This window comes from Physeter macrocephalus, chromosome 15 (assembly GCF_002837175.3).
Source record: "Physeter macrocephalus isolate SW-GA chromosome 15, ASM283717v5, whole genome shotgun sequence".
NCBI lineage: Eukaryota > Metazoa > Chordata > Mammalia > Artiodactyla > Physeteridae > Physeter > Physeter macrocephalus.
Window position 1 is genome coordinate 52638379 of NC_041228.1, and position 18354 is coordinate 52656732.

An 18354-nucleotide genomic window follows, 5' to 3' on the forward strand; every position below is an offset into this window, starting at 1 on the left:
GAGGTACATGGGCTTCTCACTGAGGTGGCTTCTCTTGCTGTAGAGCACAGGCTCTAGACACGCAGGCTTTAGTAGTTGCAGCACACGGGATCAGTAGTTGTGGCACATGGGCTCAGTAGCTGTGGTGCACAGGCTCAGGAGTTGTGGCACACGGGCTTAGTTGCTCCACTGTATGTGGGCTCTTCCCAGACCAGGGCACGAACCCGTGTCCCCTGCATTGGCAGGTATATTCTTAATAACTGCGCCACCAGGGAAGTCCCTTAATTTAATTTCTAAGTTTTCAATTAGCAATAATCGCGCCTCGGATAAACCTCATTGGCTACGATACTGCCACTGCGCAAAGCTTAATTTAATTTCTAAGAAAATTTTCTTGTTCTCCATATATTCCTTTTTAACTATTCCTTTGCACATAAACATGACATATTTTCCTATATCTAGGGATAGTAGTTATACATTTTTAGAGTTTTTTGTTGGTTTGTTTAGTTTACTTTTACACTCTCTATATTTCCTCTATTTCTGTAGAGTTCTGATTTTCTCTGGGGCGTCTTTCTTTCATGTTAGAGTATTTTTTTCAAATATCTGGTGGTCCTTTGCTGGTTGGCCATAATTCAGAGCAAGGCACCAAAAACATGACAAGTAGCTCTGTGTGTGTGTGTGTGTGTGTGTGTGTGTGTGTGTGTGTACATGTGCATGTCTTTCTGACTGTTAGTCTCATTGCTGTGTGATTGGGCAGGGTCCTAGGAGTTTATTGGGATTGTAAAATGTCTGTATATCCAGGTCTTCTGGGATAGTCATTTTCTTCAGAGAGGATAAACTGCTAAGTCTTAAATAAAAAGAAGTCTTATCTTAGTCTAATGTTGAAAAATTATGGTATTTGGAGTTTACCCTAATTTTTCCATAGGCCATTAAGATAGTGGCAGAATTTTTTCTCAATTATGAAACTAGAGCATCGGTTGGAGTGTTAGTGGTTAATGTGATTTCTGGCATGCAGCAAACATTTCACTTATACCATCATTCCTTCCAATGGTGAAATCTATTGCAAAGCAAAGGGGATAGTTGAGGACTAGACAAGAAGACATAAGCTCCTTTTGGGGGCATATATTTTTTAAAATGAAGAATATGATAGAATAAGCAGAAAGGAAAAGGGAGAGGGAGATAAAGCAAAGGGGTAGGAGTAGAAAATATGGGGGAATGGGAGGGGAGAGAGGAAGAATGAAGGCAAAGAAGAGAAGAGAGAGGAGGCAGGAGAGGGAAGGGAGGGAGGAGTTGATGAAAGATTGAAACACAGTCAGGTATTTCCAGTCTTTCTGATGTGGTCATTGTTTAATTTTTCAGTTAAAAATTCAGTGTCTCTTCTAAGATACCCTTTGGTGTAGCCAAATGATACTACTAGCTATCTCCAAAACAGAAACCAAACCTGCTTGACTGTGTCCCATATCAACAGCCTGATGACTTTTTGTTTATAACCACCTGTCTTTCAAGGAAAATCAAGTAGTGTCTTACATTACAGATATTTGCCTATTTTTATTGTATCTTCTTTAGGTTAGAGTTACCGAGCAATGTCTTGTATTATAGACACCAACTCATTTGTTTTTACCCTCTTCATTAGATGATAATGTCCTTGAAACAAAGACTTAGTTTTAGCCAAGCCTTCTCAGCTTGCTGTAGTGAGGGACCAGGATTTTAATTTTAAAATTACCAGTCCATCACAGACTAATAATTTCATAAAATACAATATCATACACTTAGGTGTCACAGCAGTATCAAAATGCTATAAAAGTTTCCAAATGCTTATTCATCTTTTTTGTACTTTAATTAGTCATAGACTGGTAAAAAACAATTCATGGATTGGCAATGTTTTACTGAGTCCATGAGAAACACTGGTCTAATCCACCTTTATAATTTGCTTTGCACCTAGCAAGATTACTTGAACAGAATTTTGCACTGTGTAAATTTCACCTAAATATAACTGAATTGATATTCAGAAATAAGGATAAAGATCCTGGAAATGAAGTCTTGATTAGAATGAAATGGCATCATAACATTCACTTCTTGTTTTTAACTTGTACTTTGAAAGTTTAAATATTAAGCCATTAACAGTGTTCTCAAAAATATTGTGAATTGCAGAATATTTTCAACATATTAGTTATTTAAGTCTACATAATTTGGCATCACCCTCCATCTGTCATTGTCAAAAGTAAATGTCTAAATATTTTCCTAAATTCTCCAGCAATGATAATTTGGTGTGTGATCTTTGTAATATGGAAGGAAAGCTCAGTATTCAATCATGCAATAGGAAACTATTCTTGTGTAGTAGGTTAGTTTAGAACAGCAGCTGATGTTGTTCTCACATAACATTTTGCACACACACACTTACAGTGTCCTTCAAATAATGAATAGATGCACTTATTGGAATTGAACAGCTGTTCATTATGCAAAGGGCAGAGATGCTATCAAATTCTTTCTCAAGAGCTTCAGATGAAAACCTGATAACTGAAGAAAATTAGGACTGAGTGCTTTGATTTATCAGGCAGTGCCTTAATCTGTGACTTGGTGGTCTTATAAGGGAACTTGGAGTATTTAGCCTGCCATGGGCCTACTTGAGATTAATGTGGATAATAAAGGGTCCATGTTTAAGTAACACATTTTAAAAATAACTTCTTTAGAAAGCCTCACTTTTTAAAACAGTTTTCAAGATTTTTAGTATCCAGTTGGGCTATAACATAAAATTCATTGAAATACCTCCTTTATGATATGATAATTTAGCCAACATCTGAGAGAAATGTCTCATCAGGTGCTCCATCTTTCATATGCTTTTCATTGAAGCTAAGGGGAAGATATAGTTAAGGGTAGCTTACCATTGAGTCAAACCACAGGCACCATTATATCATTCTGAAGTTGAACATGGCCTGCAGCTTCTAAATGTTGAGTTTTGAGTGTGATCTAGTAAAAAGTTCACAGAAGAAATAGTAAGGTTTCTAAAAACATAAAACATTTGGGGGTTGGCTTTTCATTTTAATATAAACCTTAGTTACCATGCAGAAATATAGCCTGTCAATGTATTTTTTTCCCTGATAAGCTCTTAAAGCACAAGTGATGCCTGGCTTTTGCTAATATTTGGCCACTATTGATTATGCTGTGATAACTGATTTGTTCTACAGCATTAAGTAGGAAATCTTTTGAATCAAAAAGTATTCTGTACTTTGAAAATGTCATTAAAAGTGTTTGAAAAGGTCACATTTTGAGGTTGATGAAATATAGAAAAATCATTCTTCGCTGGATGAACAGAATTTAATTGGAAAGTGAGGCTTCAAAACTTTTGCCATCACTTTTATAATGCAAATCTGGGATTCACAATGATTCTAAAAGCAATAAATAAATTTTTATGTACATAATTATTTTCCTGAATAATTAAAGCTATTATTTAGGCATTCATGATGATTCAAATGAATATGAAACTCAGAAGAGAGCATGAAATGTTAGTATGCATGAAATTGTCAACTCTTTAAGCAAAAGGCCTAGGCTGGACTCCATTCCAAAATGGCTACTAATGTGCTATGTATCTTTATGGAGATTACATTACATCACCTCTCTATGTCTCAGTTTTCCAGTTTTAAAAGAATTATAGTATCTATTTTATCTATATGAAAATCAGTAATGATTCAGTGAGCAACAAAAAATAAAGGCTAATTAATAACTTGAACCCTCTAAGAAGAGTGCTTGCTTCCAGGAAATTATTTAGATAATCAAGTATGATTCAATTGGAAAGCCAGCTTTAGGTATATTTTATGGAGTTAAAATAGGAGCAAGAATTTATTCTCTTCAAATAAGCTTAACTAATTTTCTTTCCTTTGAGTTGGGTTGATTTCAGATTAATGAAAGCAAAGCACTTTATTTATTTTGCATACTTATTTCCAGTGAGTGATTGTTTTCAGGACAGATTTTAAAAGTACCGGAGACTAAGATTTCATTTCAAATTGAATCAATAGCACTCTCTTCATGCAATATTTCTATGTATGGCATCTAAATGATCTGAGCCACCATTTCTATTTTATTCATATATACATTCAATAAATATATCTTTCATCAATCAGATTATATGCATACCCTTTCCAATGTGGCTTGACACTTTAGAAACTTGTTCCTCAACAACAGTGCTCGTGGCAATAAGGAAACAGTGATATCTGTATAAGTTAACATACCTGTCAAAGCCTTGATTGCTTTAGATTTGATTCCATAATATCACTCAAGATTAGTTCTTCCCATGGTGGGATTTTATGTATGCCAAGTTTAGTTATTTATTTTCTTATGTATAGGTATTTAATGTCTATAAATTACTTTGGCTAAGTTAGAATTGTGTAGTAATGAAGTGATTTTAAATCTTCAACATATTTTAAAACTCATTAGACTTGCCTTTTAAAAGTAATTAAATGGGTGAAAATTTTAATAGCTAAGAGTTTAAATGGTACAGATTATTTAGTCAATATTATTTAAGTTATAATTTTAACAACATTTTGTCTTATGCAGACATATAGCCTGTATGAGATCAGATTTTTTATTGGGTTGAATGGATTTAATGATTGAACAGGTGCTTTTTATTTCTACATATATTTATATCAAATGATAGATTAATTTTAAATGCTTTAATTTATTATGATCAAAGGTCTCATCCAAACTTTGGGGGGAGGCTGCCTATGATATATAATGTTACCAATTCTCAAAGTAAAATTGATATGAACTGTGACATTTGGCTTAATGTGACATTTTATTATACGAATGAATTAGATAGTAGTGAAAGTGCTAATAACACTCTTTTGAAATATCATCAGCTATAAAGTCCTGCACCACTGCTTTCTTTATAAGCAGAACTTAAATAAATCTACTTGATGATCCTATGTATTTTCTTCCCTCCAGGTAACACTATATTCCTCCCTGCTATAATCTGCAATTACTTCCTTGTACCTGAGGAGAACATTTCACTAAAGAAACAAAAGATGTTTCAGTCACAATCAGCCCCTGTGTTTCCTAAGACATTTTTAAATTTAAGAATTGAGGAAGACTCTTTGATGACTCTACTGTATTTTATTATTGAAGTGTAATGAATTCTTGCTTCTTAAAACTATGTCCTGGAACCCATGCATTCAAGACACCAGTGTCAAAATATATACATACATGATTGATTACCCAATTTATTTGTGATATTGTATATGCTATTGTAGTGCAGTTTAAATGATTTTGACAAGTACAGAAGACTGTCATTGACAAGTGCAGAAATAAATGATGGGTTTCAGTGTTCAAATGTTTTTACAGCATTTTACTGAGTGGCAGGTTGATAAATTAAAATTACAGTTGTAGCATCAGGCCTGAAAGCACAACTGCTTTAGATTACAAAAATAGCACTGTGGAAATTTTGTGTACAGAGAAGTAGCCTGGAGGACCTTGGAAAAAAATGAAACAAGTGCAGTTGCTAAAGGAATCATTAATTTTGTGGTAGCCCTGAGTCTAAAAAAATTTAAAAATAGATTTTTAGAAGAAGAAAATTGGCTTTATCCCCTTATCCCTTTTTCCCTGGAGACCTAGAGAAAATTGGAACCACAATATCAAAAGATAGGCATTGAATTGGCCATTAGTGATTCCATGATGTCTGATGGGCATATTTAAAGCTTACGGACAGTTTCTTGCTAACTTTCCCTTAGTTTCAACACTATACCTGGATTTTTGCTTGTCATTCTGTCACCATGATCCACCAAATTCAGTTGAGAATCCTCTAAGACATTATTCAATCACACTGATTCTGATACTATTAAAGAAAATATTTCATCAGGCTTTCTTTTCCATTCTTTTTTTTAGATTTTTTTTGACAAATGAAAATTGTATACATTTAAGGTACACAACGTGATGTTTTGATATGCATATACATTATGCAATGGATTATCACAGTCAAGCTAATTAACATATCCATCACGCCACATAGTTACTTTTTTTGTGGTGAGAACACTTAAGATCTACCTTTTTAGCAAATTTCAGGTACACAATACAGTATTATTAACTATAGTTACCATGCTGTAAGTAAAAGTTCCCCAGAAGTTAATTATCCTGCACAACTGAAAATTTTTCTCCCCATTTGCCCCACCTCCCTGGCAACTACCATTCTAGTCTCTGTTTCTGAGTTTGGCTATTTCAACTTCCACATATAAGTGAGATCATGCAGTATTGTCTTTCTGTGTTTGGCTTATTTAACTGAGCGTAATGCCCTCCAGGTTCATCCATGATGTCACAAATGGCAGGATGTCCTTCTTTTTAAAGGTTGAATAATATTCCAGTGTGTGTGTGTATACATACATATATTATATTATCACATTTTCTATATCCATTCATCTGTCAGTGGACATTTAGGTTGTTTCCATATCTTGGCTATTGTGAATAATGTTGCAATGACCATGGGAGTGCAGGTACCTCTTCCAGATACTAATTTTAAAATATTTCCTTTGTATATATACCCAGAAGTGGGCTTGCTGGATCATATAAGTAGTTCTATTTTTAATTTTTTTAGGAACTTCCATACCATTATCCATAGTAGCTACACCAGTTTACATTTCCACCAACAGTGTACAAGGGCTCCCTTTTTTTCCATATCCACACAAACAGTTGTTATCTTTTGTCTTTTTGATGACAGCCATTCTAACATGTGGGAGGTGATTTCATTCTGCTCAAGTTCTAAATCTTTTCAAGTCATGCCAGAATTATTGCAACAGCTTTCTAAGTGACTCTACTATGACCTCACTTTGGAGAACATTCTTCAGTTAAAAGCAAAACAGACAAACAAATACACCTACAACCATCCAATGACTCTATTGAATCCTTAGAATGTAAAGGAAGTTCCTTGCATTGTTATAATTTCTGAGGATATAGCCACTACTTTAACTCACCAATCTTAATCTCTCTCCTGTCTTTTCATGAACTTTCAAGCTTGTTAGATTGGGATGTCTGACGTGCTTGGTGCAGTCTCTTCTCACTGATGCCAATTTTTTCTTCCAATTCTTTCTTACAGAAATGCTACTCTTAAAACCTCTCTATTGAATTCTTACTTCACTTTGAAGATAAACTCAAGTCCTACTTTTTGTCTTGAAAATTTTCCGGACAATCTGGCCAATTTCTTCAACTTCTCAAATCCTAGTTTGACCACCTTTTAATTCCTAAATCATTGGTAAAAACCAATCATTTTACAGCAGTCTTATAACTCTTTTTTTACTTTTTGATGCTCTTTTGCAACTATTCCTAAATTGGCTTTGCTTTCCTATTTTCATGCTCCTATTATTAAAATTTTAAATATTGTACTTGTTATTTTATATCAATCTGAGCACGTTCCAAAACTGTCTTCCTGTCTTTGTGCTTTTCTTTCTTTCTTGTCTATCTTCCTCAAAGATCTCCCAAGTAAAGTATTTCTTCACTACTGTGCTTGATTTCACTCTTCTGAACTTCCTTTCCAAGAATTCAATCCATTACCACTCTTCTAGAATATTCAGACCTTTGGATTTAATTAGTTGGAATTTCTGTAATTCAGAGGAACTCACTCCTTTATTAAAGATTTATAACTTAGATGTTGCACAGAATGTTGATAACAATTGATATCTATCCCTGTTTGCTATGTGTTAGATACTGTTCTAAGCACTTTGCAATATTATCTTATTCACAACAGCCCTAAGAGTTAGTTATTACTTCAGGGGAGAACATGAAGGCAGAGAGGAGTTAAAGAAATTGCCCAAGGCATCTAGCTAGGAAAAGACAGAATGGGATTCAAACTAAGAAAACCAAATTGCAGAAATTAGTCTCCTAAAATAGGTAGCTAATGGTATAATAATTTATAGCATCTGTCAGTAAATACAAAGTCTCAAACAAAACCTGGATAAAAGTAAACTAGTACAAATCTTTGACCTAATAAGAATTTTGAGGTTTAATAATGTCTTTATAACAATAGCAGAAGTACACTGAAGCTCCAAATTCAGTTCCAAGACTGGAAAGAAAAGGGGGAAATATTCCCCAAGGAAAATTATTTAACTAAATAATAAAGCTGTTAGCATGGGACTTCCCTGGTGGTCCAGTGGTTAAGACTCCATTCTTCCACTGCAGGGGCCATGGGTTAGATCCCTGGTTGGGGAATTTTCACATACCATGCAGTGTGGTGCATGTATATATATATATATATATATATATATATATATATGTATATATATGAGTGTATATATATATATATGTGTGTATATATATGTGTGTGTGTATATATATATATGTATATGTTAGCAATTACTTAGGAATACTTTTAGTTGTAGGGTGAGCTTTGCTGCCCTGGCAGTGTTAGCCTTCTCTTGGTTGGACTTAAGTAGAATAGGTCAGGTACCTCTCAGGGGATGCAGGAAATCCGTTGTCTGGTCCATGATTAGCTCACTCATAGAGCCAGTGCTTTAACTGAGATAAATATAATAATTTTGATATTTTTATCCTTGATGTGTTTTTTAATGTCTCTCAGCCAGGCCTGAGAAACAATATATTCTGAGCTATTCCAATAAAAATTTCAAATTCTTCTGAGTTATTTAAATTATTCTAATAAAATGAAAAAATCTGAAAAAAATATTCACCCATGCAGTAAATAATCATCCTCATAATAAAGCTACTCACACAAAAATTCATCAATTGTAAAATCATTGGTATGATTCAAAGTTTCAATTCCAAAATACAACTCATTCATAGTAAAAGTCTTTGAAAAAGGTTAACTTCATGCTAAAGAGGTAAGAGGAAATAATTCACATGGAAGATTTTGCTTAGTGCCTTGAATATACTTTTAAGTGGCTTAGTGTCTGCAAAGTGTCGACAGCCACTTGCTCTTGAAGGGAATTCATGCATTGTCTTGACATGTTCTTTTACACTATGAATCTCAAATGTCAACTGAACAGAAGCCTCCTTTCCCCTCATCTCTTTTTTTCATTAAAAAGCTGTAAAAAAATTTTTCAAGGCAAGACTAGTTTCAAACTAAGATTTATATCTTAGACTCTTAATTGAGACCATTGCTTGGTTCTTACTCACTTTTCTGAATGCAAATTGATGTCTGTTCTCTTCCAGCTTATTTCCAAAATCAGAATCTGTCTGATGCCTCATACAAGAAAACATTTGCCAGAAGAGTTTTCTAAATTGCTCTAAAACGTAATGTTTTGAGGATGAGTAGAATATCAACCATCTAGTACTCATTTAGCACTCAAGCCTAAGCTCCACTCTAAAAAACAGAGTTGATTGCTTTTTTTTACTTTTAGGTGAGTTAGATAGGAAAGAACTTGAATGTTTAAATCTATTATTTAAATGTATTTTATTTATAATAAAAATGTATTTTATGATATAGTTTAATAAATTTACATATGTAATACATATGTTACATATCAATTTATATTAAATATATTTATAATAATTTTAATATAAAACATTTTATCCTCATGTAATAGAATATTTATTAAATATTAAACAATAGTACTTAATAATATAATCCCAACCTTAGGTCTAGGCCGACATTAGAATGAACACAGGCAGTGTGTTCCCTAGGCACCATGGTGACCTCCATGGCACACCTTTTCATCTGTTTACATCTATCCTGGTCTCTGATGGATGAACTCCAAGACAGTTCTCAATCAATGTGTCCACTTCCGCCATATATATCCAAAACAGAGAGAGACCATGGGAAGTTGTATTTCAAAGATTTTTGAGGAGATTCCAGAGACCATAAATGTCTGCAAGAACAACCTGTGTATGCTTGTAAGGAAAGGATGAGGGAGGCTGCATACATGATGTAGACAGTGGTTCCAGCCCTGGCTGGTATCAGAATTGCCTAGATAGTCTTGGAAAACACTGCATCTATTGACCTGCGTGAATTAACAGAATCAGACTCTGGAATGAGCCTTCATGCTTCACTCCAGGATAAATGTTATTTTTAAATTTTTCGCAATTAGATTATTTTACTAATCATTTACTGGTGCATAGGAAAGAAAGTTCCTCTTATATCACCATATAGTTGAAGGTCTAAGATCTGAAATTTCACTTAATTTCCTTTCACAATTCCCTAAACTTTTTCCATATGCAAATATTTCCTTGTGTTATAACTTTGACGAATTTTTCTACAGGTATATTTAATTTGAATTTATGTTTGTGACACTTAAATATTTTATTTCATAATTACTGTAGCAAATTTATCAAAGGAAGAATTTTACTCCCTAATTTACATTAAGAAGAGATGTAAATTAAAATTTTATCAATATTTCTTCCCATTAAAATTTTATTCTATTTTATTTTTTTAACATCTTTATTAGAGTGTAATTGCTTTACAATGGTGTGTTAGTTTCTGCTTTATAAGAAAATGAATCAGTTATACATATACATATGTTCCCATATCTCTTCCCTCTTGCATCTCCCTGCCTCCCACCCTCCCTACCCCAACCCTCTAGGTGGTCATAAAGCACCCAGCTGATCTCCCTGTGCTATGCGGATGCTTCCCACTAGCTATCTATTTTACATTTGGTAGTGTATATATGTCAATGACACTCTCTCACTTTGTCCCAGCTTACCCTTCCCCCTCCCTGTATCCTCAAATCCATTCTCTAGTAGGTCTACATCTTTATTCCTGTCTTCCCCCTAGTTACTTCTGACCATTTTTTTTTTCTTTTTTTAGGTTCCATATATATGTTTTAGCATACGGTATTTGTTTTTCTCTTTCTGGCTTACCTCACACCATATAACAGTTTCTAGGTCCAGCCACCTCACTACAAATAACTCAGTTTCGTTCCTTTTTATGACTCAGTAATATTCCATATATATGTGCCACATGTTCTTTATCCATTCTTCTGTTGATGGACACTTAGTTTGCTTCCATGTCCTGGCTATTGTAAATAGATCTGCAATGAACATTTTGGTACATGAATCTTTTTGAATTATAGTTTTCTCAGGGTATATGACCAGTAGTGGGATTGCTGGGTCATATGATAGTTCTATTTTTAGTATTTAAGGAACCTCCATACTGTTCTCCATAGTGGCTGTATCAATTTACATTCCCACCAACAGTACAAGAGGGTTCCCTTTTCTCCACACGTTCTCCAGCATTTACTGTTTCTAGATTTTTTGATGATGGCCATTCTGACCAGTGTGAGATGATACCTCATTGTACTTTTGGTTTGCATTTCTCTAATGATTAATGATGCTGAGCATTCTTTCATGTGTTTGTTGGCAATCTGTATATCTTCTTTGGAGAAATGTCTATTTAGGTCTTCTGTCCATTTTTGGATTGGGTTGTTTGTTTTTTGGTTATTGAGTGGCATGAGCTGCTTGTATGTTTTGGAGATTAATCCTTTGTCAGTTGCTTCATTTGCAAATATTTTCTCTCATTCTGAGGGTTGTCTTTTTGTCTGCTTAAGGTTTCTTTTGCTGTGCAAAAGCTTTTAAGTTTCATTAGGTCCCATTTGTTTATTTTTTTTTTTATTTCCATTTCTCTAGGAGGTAGGTCAAAAAAGATCTTGCTGTGATTTATGTCATATAGTGTTCTGCCTATGTTTTCCCCTAAGAGTTTGATGGTGTCTGGCCCTACATTTAGGCCTTTAATCCATTTTATTTTTGTGTATGGTATTAGGAAGTGTTCTAATTACATTCTTTTACATGTAGCTGCAGTTTTCCCAGCACCACTTATTGAAGAGGCTGTCTTTTCTCCACTGTATATTGTTGCCTCCTTTACCAAAGATAAGGTTACCATAAGTGTGTAGGTTTATCTCTGGGCTTTCTATCCTGTTCCATTGATCTATATTTCTATTTTTGTGCCAGTCCCATACTATTTTGATTACTGTAGCTTCGTACTATAGTCTGAAGTCAGGGAGCCTGATTCCTGCAGCTCCGTTTTTCTTTCTCAAGATTGCTTTGGTTATTCGGTGTCTTTTGTGTTTCCATACAAATTGTGAAATTTTTTGTTCTAACTCTGTGAAAAATGCCATTGGTAGTTTGATAGGGATTGAATTGAATCTGGAGATTGTTTGTGTAGTAGAGTCATTTCACAATGTTGATTCTTCCAATCCAGGAACATGGTATATCTCTCCATCTATTTGTATCATCTTTAATTTCTTTCATCAGGGTCTTATAATTTTCTGCATACAGGTCTTCTGTTGCCTAAGTAGGTTTATTCCTAGATATTTTATTCTTTTTGTTGCAATGGTAAATGGGAGTGTTTCCTTAATTTCTCTTTCAGATTTTTCATCATTATTGTAGAGGAATGCAAGAGATTTCTGTGCATTAATTTTGTATCCTGCTACTTTACCAATTTCATTGATTAGCTCTAGTAGTTTTCTGGTATCGTCTTTAGGATCCTTTATGGATAGTATCATGTCATCTGCAAGCAGTGACAGCTTTACTTCTTCTTTTCCAATTTGGATTCTTTTTATTTCTTTTTCTTCTCTGATTGTTGTGACTAAAACTTCCAAAACTATGTTGAATAATAGTGGTGAGAGTGGGCAACCTTGTCTTGTTCCTGAGGAAAATTCCCTCTGTGCCTACTTTCTGGTGGGTTTTTATCACAAATGGGTGTTGAATTTTGTCAAAAGCTTTCTCTGCATCTATTGAGATGATCATATGGTTTTTCTCCTTAAATTTGTTAATATGGTGTATCACGTTGATTGATTTGCATATCTGGAAGAATCCTTGCATTCCTGGGATAAACTTCACTTGATCATAGTGTATGATCCTTTTAATGTGCTGTTGGATTCTGTTTGCTAGTAATTTGTTGAGGAATTTTTCATCTATATTCATCAGTGATATTGGACTGCAGTTTTCTTCCGTTGGGGCATTTTTGTTTGGCTGTGAAGCCATCTGGTCCTGGGCTTTTGTCTGTTGGAAGATTTTTAATCACAGTTTCCTTTTCAGTGCTTATGATTGGTCTATTTATATTTTCTATTTCTTCCTGGTTCAGTCTTGGAAGGTTGTGCATTTCTAAGAATTTTTCCATTTCTTCCAGTTTGTCTATTTTATTGGCATAGAGTTGCTTGTAGTAATCACTCATGATCCTTAATATTTCTGCAGTGTCAGTTGTTACTTCTCCTTTTTCATTTCTGATTCTATTTATTTGAGTCTTCTCCCTTTTTTTCTTGATAAGTCTGGCTAATGGTTTATCAATTTTGTTTATCTTCTCAAAGAACCAGCTTTTAGTTTTATTGATCTTTGCTATCGTTTCCTTCATTTCTTTCTCATTTATATCTGATCTGATGTTTTGGTTTCTTTCCTTCTGCTAACTGCATTTTTTTCATCTTCTTTCTCTAATTTCTTTAGGTGTAAGGTTAGGTTGTTTATTTTAGATGTTTCTTGTTTCTTAAAGTCCCATTAAAATTTTAAATAACAATTATTAGTGTTCATCATTAAAATATGAAACATAATATTGTTTCTCATGTTTATTCAATTCACCATTTTCATTTTTCTCTCCCCATTATAATAACTTCTTTTGGTTTCCCCATGCAACTCACAGCGGAGTTATAGAAGTGGAGTTGTTTTCTCTAAACTATTCAGACCTCTGTGATTGAGTTTTTAGAGGATTATATATGAATATACCTTCCATAACTGTAATAATAGCTAACATTTATGAACAATTACTATGTGCCAAGAACAGTGTTAAATCCCTGATTTAAATTTTCCTTTTTTATCTCCATTTAACAGATTAGGGACCTGAGATTTGGGAGTTTAAGTAACTGACTAAATTAATAAAACTAGCTTGTAAGTGTCAGAGTCTATGAGAGTGAAAGCAACTTCTAGAAGTACATATATATTAATAAGTGCTTTCAGACACTGTAGGGCAATGGACTGAATTATACAATATTTAGTATTGATTTATTCATTACCGTAATTTTATTGAACATAGAATTAAAATTAATGTAATAAGATATGCAGGGCTCTAGAAAAACTCGACCTTAAATTCTCACATGTCAACTGATACCATAGACAGTACATCATGCATATTTATCCCCTTTGGCAAGTGACTAAATTAAAGACACAAATTTGAATCATGGTTCTTGCAGTAGATTACCTGTTGCCTAGTAGGCTCATATGTGTCCATTATGTTCATTATCACTCTTTCCTTTTACTGAACAGGGTCAGGATAGACATTCATACATACTTTTGGACAATTTTATTCAAAATAATTTTCTTACAGGAGAATGGAGACATTTAGCTATAAATTAAAGTATCCAGTCAGCAGAACTATTTGGGTTGCTTGTTTCCCCCACTTTATTTTAAGACAAATCTAAGGAAAACAATATCTTCTTACTGCCATGCCAGTTTTCCCATTTTGAGTAGTATTTCCTGAGTGATATATCATTCTTTTGAGAGAGTTTTTCTCAGTGCTCTAATACTGAGTTCTAAACGCCTGTTAAGTTTAAAACAAAGACTACTCAGCATCTGCCCTTGTAAAACCGAGGTTTGCAATAAAAAATGGATTCCACCTCAAAGTAGTCGAGAGAACAGGAAATGCTGCAGAACAACTGCACTGAGGCATAAAGAGAAGCTATTCCAGCCTCCGGACTTGAAGGCAGGACACATGCATTCAAAACAAAAGATTACTTCAGGCTTAAAAGTTTTTTAAAAATAGGATCTGATGATCAATGAAAGAAAGAAGTATGTGCTAATGATTTTTTTGAACCAGATCAACTTGACCTTTCATTTTTCATGAAGTCCTCCAATAAATGTATTTACTGTTTTTCTCTCCCAGAACCCCTAACAATTATTTTGATTCCTGTGATTCAAATGGCATTCTGAAAAGCTTTTATGAGGAGTAGAAGGGCAGAGAGAACCATGTTGTTCAATGAGTGACAGAAATATTCACCTGCTGCAAGCAAAGTAATAAAAGAAAACTGATGTCATCATTTAAAAATCTAACCCCATCCTATGTTTCTGGTCATGACTGCCTATGTGTGTGTGTGGTGTTTTTTTCTTATCAAATACAGCATGATTTCTTCTAAACTAGATGCCACATCTTCCAATGCTTTTTGACACTTTATAACATCAACCATAATGAGGCAGAAATCCCTTAATAGAACATTTTAATATGTTAGTCAAAGGATTATGTAATAGATCAGTAAAAACATCTTTGTTGAGTCTTAATTAGCTAAATGGCTGAAAATAGTACATACATATTCTTGTCAACAGTATATTATTATTAGAATATGTACTGTGACTCAGAACGATACTATCAGAGAGGGCAAGCATTAGTCTTAGTCTGCTTCAGGGTTTTTCAGTTTGTGTTCAGAGAAGCAGTCAGTGTGAGCAGTGGAGAAATAAAAGTGAAATTAGAGAAAGGGGAAGAAGAGAAAGATTTTGGATACAGATTTAGAGAAAAAGGGGGAAGAAATACAGAATAGAGTAGATTGAAAACAAACAGTACAAAAATGAGTAGACAGACTAGGAATACTGAAACTGTGGTTCACAGGAATTTTTAAAACCAATCAGAGCACACTTTTACGTGATGAGATAATCACTGTGTACCTTTTTAGATTTATATAGGATACAGGATTTCATTTACATTCATTAGTTAAATTTCTGAGATCAGAAAACAGCCCAGAGAGCATTTAAGTTGTCTTTTAAAGGTAAATAACCCTATTGCTGAGGAAATGATGAATCAATGGTAGGTTATGACTTTGAATATGGCTTAAAAGGACTGAAAATAGTGTCTTGGAAGACCTTGTTAATTTGAATTAAAAATCAATTAGAGAATTGAGATTTTAAAAATTTAGACATATACTCACCCAACAGACAGGAAAGGCTCCTTTGACTCAAGTCTATGAAAAAGATAACGAAAAATTTATTTTAATATAGCAATTTGCTGTACACTTAAAATTGCTTTTATATGAATCTGACAGAATTATTTTACCTGTTTGGATGAAAATGCACAATTTGGCACTAGTAAAAAACTATAAATAATATATTAAGAGATAATCTGGACTAATTCAAATTCTGTCTGGATTAATGCAGAGGCTAAATAAAATGAGAGAGACATGGAATGGAAACGTAGCATTTAATTAAGATAATACTATTGTTAGTCTAATTCTGATTTACTCTCTACATTTACTTATTTTTTTAAAGCAATTTGTATAATTTTTAATACATCTATTTATAGTTGTAGTAGTGAAACAATTTATATTTGGTTAAATATTGACTGAAAAATTTGTTTCCAGTAAATATTTTGTAATGAAGACAGAAGCAGCATACCATTCATGGTCATTTATTGGCAGCAAAACAACTTAGGGCAGGGGAAGCCAGGTCACAGATTAGGATTCTCTTGCCTGCTCTGTGTCTCCAAAGAACCAGGTATTCTTTGTACCTCCTAACATAGTAAAGGAAAATTGTAATCCTGAAGCTTCTGGCTAGTTGTGACATCTTGAGCAAGCCACTAAAAACCTTCTGGGTCTTACTTTCTCCACTATAAAATAGGCTAGGATTGCTTCCAGCTAATTTTCTGATTTCATAAATTAACTATATCTTTGCAAAAGGTAAATTAATCAGGAAATGATCCACTGCTAAACATTTCTTAATTAATAATTGAGGAGACCAGTTGGTAGGTGTAAGTTTTTAAACTTATGATTATGGGTTAAATGTAGGCAAATGCTGAGGACATTTTAATCTAAACCTTAGTGTTTAAAATTTTTAAGAAGCTTTCATGTTTTAAACTATTTTATTAATATATAAATAGTTGTAGAAAAATGGCAAGAAATTTAATTCTGCAAAAAACATTCACTGAACACCAGCTGATTATGCTTTGACATGGAAAACTGATGAGACTACCTTAGAGTTAAGTCAAAAGATTTTACTTTTATATGAGTCTAAACAATGAAGACAATGACCCCTTTTTTGGTCCTATTTCATTCCGTGTATATAAAAAAGGGCTTAGAATAGCCTCATCCACTAGAGGGCAGACAGCAGAAGCAAGAAGAACTACAATCCTGCAGCTTATAGAATGAAAAACACATTCACAGAAAGATAGACAAGATGAAAAGTCAGAGGGCTATGTACCAGATGAAGGAACAAGATAAAACCCCAGAAAAACAACTAAATGAAGTGGAGATAGGCAACCGTCCAGAAAAAGAATTCAGAATAATGATAGTGAAGATGATCCAGGACCTTGGAAAAAGAATGGAGGCAAAGATCGACAGGATTAAAGAAATGTTTAACAAAGATCTAGAAGAATTAAAGAACAAATAAACAGAGGTTAACAACACAAAAACTGAAATGAAAATTACACTAGAAGGGATCCATAGCAGAATAACTGAGGCAGAAGAAGGGATAAGTGACCTGGAAGGCAGAATGGTGGAATTCACAGCTGTGGAACAGAATAAAGAAAAAGAATGAAAAGAAATGAAGACAACCTAAGAGACCTCTGGGACAACATTAAATGCACCAACATTCACATTATAAGGGTTCCAGAAGGAAAAGAGAGAGACAAAGCACCCAAGAAAATATTTGAAGAGATTATAGTCGAAAAATTCCTTGACATGGGGCAGGAAATAGCCACCCAAGTCCAGGAAGCGCAGAGTCCCATACAGAATAAATCCCAGGAGAAACACGCTGAGACACATAGTAATCAAATTGACAAAACTAAAGACAAAGAAAAATTACTGAAAGCAGCAAGGGAAAAACGAAAAATAACATACAAGGGAACTCCCATAAGGTTAACAGGTGATTCCTCAGCAAAAACTCTACAAGCAAGAAGGGAGTGGAATGACGTACTTAAAGTGATGAAAAGGAAGAACCTACAACCAAGATTACTCTACCCGGCAAGGCTCTCATTCAGATTCAATGGAGAAAACAAAAGCTTTACAGACAAGTAAGAAAATGGTAATAGGAACATACATGTTGATAATTACCTTAAATGTGAATGGATTAAATGCTTCAACCAGGACGCAAGCTTGCTGAATGGATACAAAACCAAGACCCATATATATGCTGCCTACAAGAGACCCATTTCAAACCTAGGGACATATTCAGACTGAAAGTGAGAGATGGAATAAGATATTCCATGCAAATGGGAATCAAAGGAAAGCTGGAGTATCAATACTCATGTCAGATAAAATAGACTTTAAAATAAAGAATGTTACATAAGACAAGGAAGGACACTACATAATGATCAACGGATCAATCCAAGAAGATATAACAATTAAAAATATATATGCACCCAACATAGGAGCACCTCGATACATAAGGCAACTGCTAACAGCTATAAAAGAGGAAATCGACAGTAACACAATAATAGTGGGGGACTTTAACACCTCACTTACACTAATGGAAAGATCAGCCAAACAGAAA

General features: G+C 33.9%; 1 protein-coding gene and 1 pseudogene across 1 annotated transcript in view; both read right to left on the reverse strand.

Annotated features, from left to right (window-relative positions):
- Nucleotides 1–18354, reverse strand: part of RALYL (RALY RNA binding protein like) — an 875975-nt gene that overhangs the window by 155542 nt on the left and 702079 nt on the right. Inside the window, exon 4 of the mRNA XM_024126995.2 lies at nucleotides 15801–15833. Coding sequence (XP_023982763.1) covers nucleotides 15801–15833 — 33 coding nt within the window. The remainder of the gene's footprint in view (nucleotides 1–15800; nucleotides 15834–18354) is intronic.
- LOC112065862 (uncharacterized) lies at nucleotides 213–345 on the reverse strand (annotated as a pseudogene).